The sequence below is a fragment of the Cryptotermes secundus genome, unplaced genomic scaffold (assembly GCF_002891405.2).
Source record: "Cryptotermes secundus unplaced genomic scaffold, Csec_1.0 scaffold674, whole genome shotgun sequence".
Classification (NCBI taxonomy): domain Eukaryota; kingdom Metazoa; phylum Arthropoda; class Insecta; order Blattodea; family Kalotermitidae; genus Cryptotermes; species Cryptotermes secundus.
In genome coordinates this window covers 33,835-44,619 of record NW_019718623.1, presented here as the reverse complement: position 1 = coordinate 44,619, position 10,785 = coordinate 33,835, and the positions used below count along the sequence as shown (strand labels likewise).

General features: G+C 37.7%; 1 protein-coding gene across 1 annotated transcript; it reads right to left on the bottom strand.

The window, feature by feature from the left end:
- Positions 1 to 1,943: 1,943 nt before the first annotated feature.
- Positions 1,944 to 8,828, bottom strand: LOC111862340 (actin-like protein 6B). The gene is made up of 4 exons (XM_023847642.2): positions 7,799 to 8,828; positions 5,311 to 5,562; positions 3,461 to 3,658; positions 1,944 to 2,563 (listed from the first exon to the last, which is right to left on the bottom strand). Exons 1-4 carry the CDS (start codon positions 8,465 to 8,467, stop codon positions 2,348 to 2,350), a joined length of 1,335 nt encoding a protein of 444 aa, XP_023703410.1. The 5' UTR covers positions 8,468 to 8,828; the 3' UTR covers positions 1,944 to 2,347.
- Between the last annotated feature and the right edge of the window lie 1,957 nt (positions 8,829 to 10,785).

Genomic DNA, 10,785 nt, shown 5'->3' with positions numbered 1-10,785 from the left:
GGCAGAATAATGCAGCCAGAGTAAGGGTTCATTGCTAGGCAACAACTCAGTAAACAGGCTCCCACAGCAATGAATGAGCAAGCAATAATCAAGTATTATTGAGCTATAATGATGAAAACAGTCTTTTATATTGGATCCACCCTGAAGCAATACAACAAGGATACCGGGCCAGCTAAATCAGAACTGAGAGAATCTTCTGAGATGGCAGTCAAAGATGATTGAGAAGAGACGGCAAGAAAGGAATTAGACGGTACAAAGAAGACTTCATGTGTGTTGCAGTTACAGTGAGACTCATATAATTATGGTGTTGGAATCTGTTGCCAGGATACAAGAAGGGAAGACTAAGAATACTAGTGTGTGCTTGCGTGTGTGTAATGGTGAACTGTAAAGTGTGTAGATCAGAGGTAGCCCTGTATGACTTGCAGCTATGAGCTGGGTGTATAAGTGCAATAAATCCAATCCAAAACTGATCTATAGTCACATACCACTAAATAGACATGAAAATATCTAACTATGAGACCCTGTGTACTACAGCCATAAACAGTAGCTTCCTTTTTGATGAGAGGTTGTTAGCACCTCATCCAATCCCAAAGATGGAAGGCGAAAGGCTATCCCACAACTTCTTGTTCAATGTAGCCACAGTTCACTATAATTTTGGATTGAAATAATAGCTAACAGTGAAATTTAATAACTGTCAGCATATATCTTGTATCTGAGGGCCAAATCACTTAACCACCAACTCTTATGGTTGGTCCAGTGGTGACTGAAAGAAATGTATTCCTGTTGTTTGGTGGTGAACTAAACCATGGACATGATGCTCCATTGCCGGTTGAAGAAAATGAAAGGTTTACTATATATAAGGGTCTGCTTTTATGTACACCCTTTTTCAAAAACATTTCCTCTAAGTAGCAACACCATTTAGTGCATACTGTTTCTCTATCAAAGTACCTCAACTGTAGCTGCTTTCAAGAACTTTTCAAGTTATTGCGATTAGGTATTTTTCACAGAGTTTGTACTCAAGAGATTTTAATTGGCTTTATGCTAGTCTCCTCCTCTAACAACTGTGTTTTGCATGAATCAAGAGATGAATTTTCTAAGCCTCTTCTTTTTTACTACAAACGTTCCTTCTCAATTTATTGCAAGCTCTTTCACCTCTATGCTCTTATGCTAGCATTTTCTTTATAAATAACATATTGTTATGAAAAATGTCGCTTGTCACTGACATCCCTTACTTTTAGCATTATAATACTTCAAAGATGTAGGAGATGTACACAATTTCCAAATTCCTCCATTTGCTGCTCCACAAAAATTTAAATACTATCCTCAATATCAACATATTGCACTAGCACAGAATGATATTGTTCATGTTCTTTTTATTTTGAAATCACAGACTTTTGTGGTTGTAATGCAAGGTCACAAACATGTGCCAAAGGCTTATTTTTATAGCTACAATGGGGCAAGTACAAACATTAAAATAAACATGGTAATTTTACCAAGTACAAAATATATTACCAGCCACAATATAAGAAATATCAAGTGATACACAATGCAAAATCTAAATCTCTCACAGTGATGAGAATACCGTATTTACGCATATATAGGCCGCACATTTTTTGCCAAAAATTCAAGAGGAAAACTGGGGTGCGGCTTATATTTGAAATCACACACATTTTTCCGTCAATGTCGAATTTTCTCCCTGCTGCTCGATTTTCATGTTCTTGTGCGTAACGCACCACTTGAAGTTTAAATTCAGACGTGTAACCTGCTCTTACTCGACCCATGTTTCACTCAGAACTAACCAGGCAAGTCAAGTAAAGGCAAAAAGGTTATAAATCTCCCCCGCAATGCCTTTGTTGCGAGCGGTACCGTTATTTTCGCTAGTTGCGAACTTAGGAACGTTAAACGTTGCCAAATTTCGGAATAATTTCTACTCTTGAAATAATATTCCAAGAAAATTATTTTTTCTATAATTTCTGTCTGAAAATTGTGCTGCGGCCTATACGTGCGTAAATACGGTATTCACTGTAAGGCTATATTAGTAACATGTAACACTAAAGAGATGAACACTCCTATGTGAAAGAACTATGACTGTAGAGACGCATGAAAGTAAAGTTCTACATATTCTCACATCTCTGTACTCCAATGTCAATATTGCATACACTCCATGTGGTCTTACCCTTGAGTATATTAACTATGTACCTATTGGACATGAGGCTAAATGGGCCCAAAGACTATATCAGATACAGTACGAATGTTCACTGTAAAGCAAATTAATACTTCCTTTACTTATCTCATTGCCAAACCAGTCAGTGTTTAAAACACAAGTACAAGTAAACCATACAGGATTTCACGGACACTTTCTCTCCACCTGTCCCTTTCCACCCTCTTCGTATTCCTGACTTGAGATCCACATCTGTTGGAAAGTTCCAATGGATGCCAAAATTGAACCTCCAATCCATGCACCAAACCGGCGTTCAGCACATCCATTGGCACTGATCAGCTTGAGACGCATACTGGACGGGATTCGCACAGACAGATCACGGTTTAAACGCTCTGGAAATCCCTGTGTAATATATAACCAATGTCAAGCAGTTCAGCTGTGTGACAATGATACCTTACAAAATTCTGCATAAGACTGTAATTAAACTCAAAATATGTAAAAATATAAAAAAAAAATCCAAGAAAAGACAGACAGAGGAATTATGGTATTAAATCAATTCCACAAAATAATGTTACTAACACCAACCATTAAGAGATCCTCCAAAAAGAGAAGGGTTTTACAGCAACCAAACACTGAAGACTACTCCTGTATTTTGATCTCCTTACTTGTTTGCATTATGGGTACCCAAACTGTTTTGCTCTTGCAGCAGTGTCACAAATAATAAAATGGATTGGCTTTGATGTTTTCACAACAGTGAGGAGCACTACCCTCTGGGATGTAATGCTATATAGTCCATAAGAACTTCACCAGTATTTTAAAGGAAGGTACTGTAGAGTTCTGCCTGCTGCTTGCTTCTTGCTTGTCTTGTTCTTCATCCTGGAAGACGAAGGCAGCACGTTCCTCTGAAACACTGGTGAACTTCACTGGACTGCAAGCCATTACCCCCTAGGCTAAAGTACACTTCAAGAAATGGAGTTTTAAAGCATGAGTCTATAAGGCTGGGGAAGTACAGAGGACACTTTCAGCAGGTCCCCTGATTATATCATTTTGCTATTTTAATACTGATAGACAGTCATTCCATAAGTGCACACAAATATTGAAATGAATGTACAATGTCTTGCTAAACTAAACACATATATATGCCATAGAAAATACATTTGTAAAAATAACTGTCAATATTCATACAACGATAACCCAATATCCAGTGTACTATAATATCAACAGAATGATCAAACTCACAAAATCTACTTATTGTAGCAAGAAAACTGTCAATACTGAGGCGTGCATTCAAATTCTCACCTGAAGGAAAGAATTTCCACCCGTTACCACAACACTGCCATACAAGGCGGGGCGCACATCAACATCACACATGCCCACACTGGTTGTCACAATGTGACCTACTCCGAGCATGGTGTTGCCCACGAGTCCACCTCGCATCTGAACCACACTAGGATCAAAGAGTGCCTCAGGGATACGGAAACGCTCACTGCCGAAGTCCTACACAATATTGCAAATTATAAAAATAAACAGTTTAAAATAAAATCAAGTACAGCAGAAATACAGAGAATTCTTCCAATGACCAATACGAATAAACACACAAGTGAAAAGTACAGATGAACAGAAAATGAGAGGAAACACACTTACAATTGATCATATTGGTGCAGGCATAAATATGTCAGTGTATGAATTGTTGGATGTAAAGCACTAGTTTTCAACATTCAGTCCTTTACATACACCACCGTGGAAGACAGAATAAATCCAAAAAAAGGTACACTTTTATCAGTCACAATGTATCATCAGAGCCATTCAATGTGAACAGATTTTGATAATGATATATATAATAAAGTTCTATATAAATTATACACTACAACGAACACGCAAGGAGGGATATAACATAATCTTAGAAAATTTGTTGGAAAATTTATAAAATATGGGAAGGAGGGTGAAAACATGCCCACAAATTCATTCAAGTAACTGTATGATGGGGTAAAAACATGCCCACAAATTCATTCAAGTAACTGTATGATGGGGTTAAAACATGTCCACAAATTTATTTAAGTATCTGTATGGTGGAAGAACTCAAGCAGTTAGTTGCTGGCTTCACACTGCGGCAGCCCGGGTTCGATCCCGGGCCTGGTCAAGTGGGATTTGTGGTGGACAAAGTGGCGTTGGGGCAGGCTTTCTCCGAGTACTTCGGTTCCCTTGCCAATATTCATTCCACCAAATTCTCCATCATCATAATCACCTGGGGCAGGCTACAATAGGCCAATCAGTGGCCACTGTGCCCAGTGGACCTAGTTGGACTCCACCCCCCCCCCAAGCGAAAAAATGATGGAAGAACCTCAGATTGAACACAAAAACAAAAAACAAACTCCGTGGTTTTAGTCCGCAAGCGAACTATACTGACCAACCAACTTCTGCTTGTAGGCGAAGTTAGTGCCAACTTTAGTGGATAGAGGGTGTCGTGTGGTCAGCGCAACAAATCCCCTCAGCCGTTAATTTCAGTTTTATAGACTGCAGAAGATTGAACACTCATATCAAATTTCCATGAGAGTTTCTATATGTCATGCATTGTTTTGAGAACTGTGGGTTTCAACTAAAGCAATATTTATTTACAATTATATTTTTTTCCCCATATTCATATTCCATTTGGCAAGTTGTTGGTATAAACAGGGCAAACAAAAACAACACACACTCCATGGTTTTAGTCTGCAAGCAATCTGACCACCTCTGTGGTCTAGTGGTCAGAGTTCCTGGCTACAGATCCAGAGGTCTGAGTTCGATTCCCAGCACTACCAGATTTACTGAGAAGTACTGGGTCTGGAACAGGGTCCACTCAGCATTATGAGGATAACTGATGAGCTATTTCAAGGAAATAGCAGCTCCAGTCTAGAAAACCGAAATTAACGGCGATGGGGATGTGTTGTGCTGACGTGACACCCTCTATCTGCTAAAGTTGGCACTAACTTCTCTGACAAGTGGTGGTCACTCACTCGGTCGGTATAAATAGAGTAAATCATTAATTTGTAGATTTCTATGTATATACGTATATGAAATGTGACTTGTGATTTTTATGCACTTTCTTTATTTGGGTGGAACTGAATCACAAACAATACAATACAAAAAAGTGAGTACTGTCAGGTTCTTACTTGGTGGTAACCACTGGGAAATTCATAGTGCACTGTGGGGATGGAGGAGACAGTCTTTTCGTCATAAGGGGTCTCTGACACCTGAAGCACACTGGCCTGGAAATCCTGCACAATTTTCTTGGTCATGTAATTGTGCCACGATGTTGTAACTTCTGGCACATTACGTTTCTTAACCCAGCGGGCCTTCTCTCGCTCCTTCACCACCTCTTTACTGCCAATCAGGTATGATGGCACCAGGTCAACGTCATTCTCCTGCAATGGGACAGAGCCTATGGCATCTCAACTTGTCTACATAATGCACTCTGGGATCAGGTCTGTCACACAACCAATACAGTACAACAGCAACAGCAATTTTTGGAATAACAGAACTTTTGAATTTCACCTGTTTTAGTATGTACAGTGGAGAGGAGGCAAGTGGACATTGAAATTTGCTTTACAAACCTAATGATTTCACCCATCGTGGATTCTTTTCAAGATGCATTATATTTATACACTAGTTTCTGTCTAAGTATGCAGATTTGTATCTTCACCTTCCAAAAGCTTCAATTCTATATCTTAAAAAAAAAAACTATAAACACTTTTCACCTGATTGGTATTACTGATTTCTATAGTGCTTCATGGGACATTCCTATCCTTGCAGAGCAGTTCATTCATTTATTCATTTTCCATAAATCCATACAGAAAACAATTTCAGAGGATGTGGAAATAGTCACAAATAAAGCAGTGCAATGTACATACTCGTATAGTCATACACATCAGTAAGAACATAATAAAGTAAGCACAAACGTGCATATTACTTAATATAACTAAAACAATTAAGTTACTGTAGTATGAACATAATAGTACTCTAGTAATAAAAACCTAGTAAATAGCAGCAAAGCAATAACTACAAATACATTCCATCAAATACAGATATGTACATATGTGTAAAATCATCCCTATATAACAATATAATCAATAATACTCAATTTTTGCAGATACAATACAATCATCTTTTAAAGAATTCCTCCAATGTATAGAAAGAATTTGAATACAGAAAGTCCTTCAAATTAACTTTAAACTTTTTTGGATTATTAGACATTTCTTTGAGGTTATAAGGAAGTCCATTAAAAACCTTTACTGCCATGTGATATACTTCTTTACCATATATGGCCAAATTAACCTGGTATATATGTAAATTAATATTTTGTCTGGTTTTTATTTCATAATCATCCTTATTTGTAACAAATTTATCTGTTTTTTATTAGAAACATAATTAATGAATATATATACTGTGATTTTAAAGGCAGAATATTTATTTCCTTGAAGAAGTCTCTACATGATTTCCTGTAACCACAACCCATCATCAATTGTATAACTCTCTTCTGCATCTTAAAAAACGTTTCAACATGTGACGAGTTTCCCCAGTGAATCAAGTCACGACTGAATGGAAGTAAGAATAATAAATAGTTTTCAAGGTATTTATAGACATAAGTGAAAAGAGAACATGTCAATTTCCTGATTTCTTTCAGTAAGTGCTCTTTTTTTAAATTAAAAATGCCATAAATGTGTTGGTCACCATTTATGAACTGTGGAGAAATGACTGTTTAAATCTTTGGCTATTTAGCAAAGATCTTTCAACTATAAACGTGTCACACAATTTCAACATGTGAAAGGCCAGTAATAATGCAAACTTATGTATTCCTTCCTTAGAGCAATGTTTTAAATTGTATTCCTTTCTGAACTTGGATCTTTGGACTCGTGTGATTTGTATTAAGCTATGAAACCCTGTCTAAAACCAAATTCATCTCCTGCGAAAAATGGTAGTGCTTAAGCTCAGGTTGGCAGTCACAGATCACCAAGGGCATTCAGTATCATAATTGGTTGAGGCACTATGCTACAAGCTGGAAGGTCACAGGTTCATTTCCTGATGAGGTCACTGGATTTCTCAATTGACCTAATCCTTACAATTGCATTACGGCCACAGGGACAACTCAAGTCTCTAACAGAAATGAGTACCAGATATCATCCTTGTAGTCAAGGGCGGCTGACACATAAGGCTGACAGCCTCACCACCATCTGCGAGCTGACTGTCTAGAAAATGTGGGAGTTTTGATGTCTCACAACCCTACAGTCCTTGAAGGCCTATTTCAGGCATAGTTCTTCCATTCTTTATTATATTACCTCATTATACTGCTTATTAAGATATGTGTGTGTGTAATGACCCACCCATCAGCTGCAGTTTATCCTAACACAGACGACAAACCTTGACTGATCAGAGTCAGATAGCAGACCTGACATATATGCCCACAGTTCCTGTGCTAAGAATTAAACAAGCATATCCTCAATTACTGAAATTTATATTTTGGTCTTGATTTCTGTAGGCTATATGAAACTACCCTAACCAAATAAACCAAATTCAAATGTAACTAGGAAACAGCACAAACGCAAGTATGTGGCAAAGGGTGACCAGTACTGTAATTTGCACTCAACAAAGTTATTAAGTTACCTGCAAGTAGTTCTTACACTGCATGCTAATGTAGTCCCCACCAAGTGGTGACTTAACAATAGCTTGTGTCAAAACAAAACCATCTTGAACAGGCACTGCAGATGTATGCGTAGCACCACTGTCGACGACAATGCCAGTAGCACGACCATTTGCAAAAGCAGCAAGGACGGCATTCTTGACGAGGAAAAATGCAGGGACATTGTACTTTTCAAACATAAGCTCTGTGAGTCTTTCTCGTTTGTTTCGTACATTCCATGGGGCTTCAGACATCAGAACTGGATGGAACTCTGACTCAGACTGAATGCATTTGGCATATGTGTAGTCCAGCACTTTTTCAAACAAATCCCAATCTTCAATCATACCATCCTTCATGTAATTAGAAACTTCCATGCCTTTTCGTGCTACATGTAGAAAGTTTGTATCAATATGATATTTAGTATCTGTTGTTGAAGAAGATACATTGGTCAGATCAGGTTTCTTTTCATCAATTTCCATTCCATCCGTCTTCAGAGTCGCTACTGAATTCCCATCTTCAACAACACCCACCACAGCCGGGATTTCCGCCTTCGGTGTATCTTCCTGAGCATAACCAACCCTTAGTGAATAATGCCCAATGTCGAAAACAAGGGCTCCTATCTCATCGCCGCCATAAAGCATACCGGCACTCATATTCAGAGCTCACAAGCAAGTTAAAGACAAAAATTAAATACTGTGAAAAATGTTCCTATCAGTATTTATGTTCATTAAAACGAATATTTTTCTTCAAAACAAACACTTACAAACCTCATCCTTCTACTCATACGAATACGCAGGGTACACAGGCTTACTACCCTTCTTTTTAATTTCATTCTCCTAAATTCGTTACCAACACAATATATAGACGAACCTAACCAATCTTATGATATAAATTAAGGAATTCTGAGCAAAATAATAATAGTCAACGCTATTTAAACCAATAGAAACATATTACACTTCATTTAATGTCTTTAAGATGACGCAAAAATAAATTAAGATCTTTTACTTCGTATATTTCACTGTTGGTCACATTGACGGATACTTGACAACGAACGTAAGAACGTCAGAGAAAACCAACGATCAGAGCCGATCAGAGCGTATAATTCGATATATGACTCGGATTTGAGGTCTACTTAGTGAGTAAACTGTAGTAATTGTATTAATGTAGTTACCATCGATCCAGTGTTTGGGCACATTCGAAATCATGTCTAATCCTATGTTTTAGAACCTTATTTTAACTAATAAGGTCTGTACGTTTGTGACGATGGTATATAAATGCAATTATTTTGGTTCACATTATCCATCTCCGTTTTTTATTTAAAACATTTCGGAGTCTGGTTACCGTTTCCACCGTGAAATAGTGCACAGACATACAAAACTAAGTACAGCAATACCTCGCATAGTCCGGGTAATCGGTTCCGCCAATATACCGGACTAACCGAGGAACTAAATACATGCAAAAAATTATAATTGGTTCCAAAAAAAGAATCTCCGTTTTTCAATAAATAAAACGCGAGTAATAAATTCAAATGTCATTATTAGAAATAATTAAAAAAAATCATGTTTCTCGCAATTCATTTTTTATTCTTTAAAAAATTGCAATATTGATGTCTGCACATATTTCTTCTTTGGACTTTTCTCTTCATATATTTCTTTGTAGCAACGAATCGCATTGTTTATCGTTCGGTGAATTGTAAGGCTATGTTCAATATTAGGATCAACTTGCATAATATGCTCTGACAAGGTTTCAACCATTCCAATAATTTTTTGTAGTTATTCAGCTGTTATTTCTCCTACAGGCACTTCAACACAGCCGTCGTTTTCTAAGTTGTCCTCCCGTTCATCTATGTTGTATGTATGTATGTATGAAGGGGTAGGCCTACTCGGCCCTTGCACTTAGACCTCAGTGGTCCATTGTGCTTCCCCTTTTTTAATTATTCCCTCAGCAACCCCACGCTTCGGATGAAGCGCAGGATTTTGGACGTGGGGGTGTCGAAATAGTCACTTGGTTCCATAAAGTACTGACCCAAGTGATGTAGTCTTAAAGAAGCTAAAGCCTCACATTCACACAGGACGTGTGTGGCCGTTTCATTTTCTATCTGACACCTCTCACAAGTGGGACTATCACTTAGTCCCAGTTTGAAGAGGTGTCCTTTGAGGTGACAGTGTCCTGTAAGTAGTCCTACCACCCATCGTAGCTGGTTCCTGTTGAGCTTCAACAGTTCCTTCGCTCTTTTATCAGAAGGTCCTCATATGAGTCCCTTAGCTTGCCTGAGTCCAGTTAAGGATTCCCAGTATTTCTTATGTTTCATGTTAGTCCAGTCCCTGATTGCCTGTTTGGCAACTTATAGAGAGATGCCACAGGCTGGTTCAGGTCCTATGAATGGATGTTCAGCTCCAATTTTAGCTAATTGGTCTGCTGCTTCATTTCCAGCAATACCCTCATGCCCTGGCACCCATATCAGTTGTACCCTGTTATGTTTGGCCAGTTCCATGAGGGTTTTGTGGCAATCCCAGACCAATTTTGAGTTTTCTTGTATATGTACAGTAGTTTTTAAGGGCAATGTCTCTTTCAAAAAATTCAAGTAGCAAAAAAAAAAAAAGGATTATTGAAAGTGAGCGCCGTGTTTTTCAAGAAAAAATGGGAAATCGCTTATTTCTGTTGTGAAATAGAAAGTAAAATTACATGTTTGATTTGTGAGCAAAATATAAGTGTTCCACTTTAGGTAATTATATTGAAATTATTCCTAAATAATAAATAGAATTAAATTTCCTTGTATCAAATTCTAATGTATATTTATATTTTGAAGTGTGGCCCTCGACTATTATTTATAGGGCTGAGGTGGCCCTCTGTACAAGTTGAGTTTGACATGCCTGTTCTATATCTTACGTGTACTGTGGATCTATGGAACGTTAAATAAATTGAAATTGTGGCACAGTTCAAATATTTTGGAATGACAGTAAAAGAAACA

Bases quoted from the DNA above. Each gene is read 5' to 3' on its own strand.
- LOC111862340 (XM_023847642.2), bottom strand. From the start codon at position 8,467: ATGAGTGCCGGTATGCTTTATGGCGGCGATGAGATAGGAGCCCTTGTT. The intron at 3,659-5,310 runs GTAAGAACCTGA...AATATTGTGTAG, and splicing joins TTCCCAGTGGTTACCACCAA to GACTTCGGCAGTGAGCGTTT. The intron at 2,564-3,460 runs GTGAGAATTTGA...TATATTACACAG, and splicing joins GTGGAAATTCTTTCCTTCAG to GGATTTCCAGAGCGTTTAAA.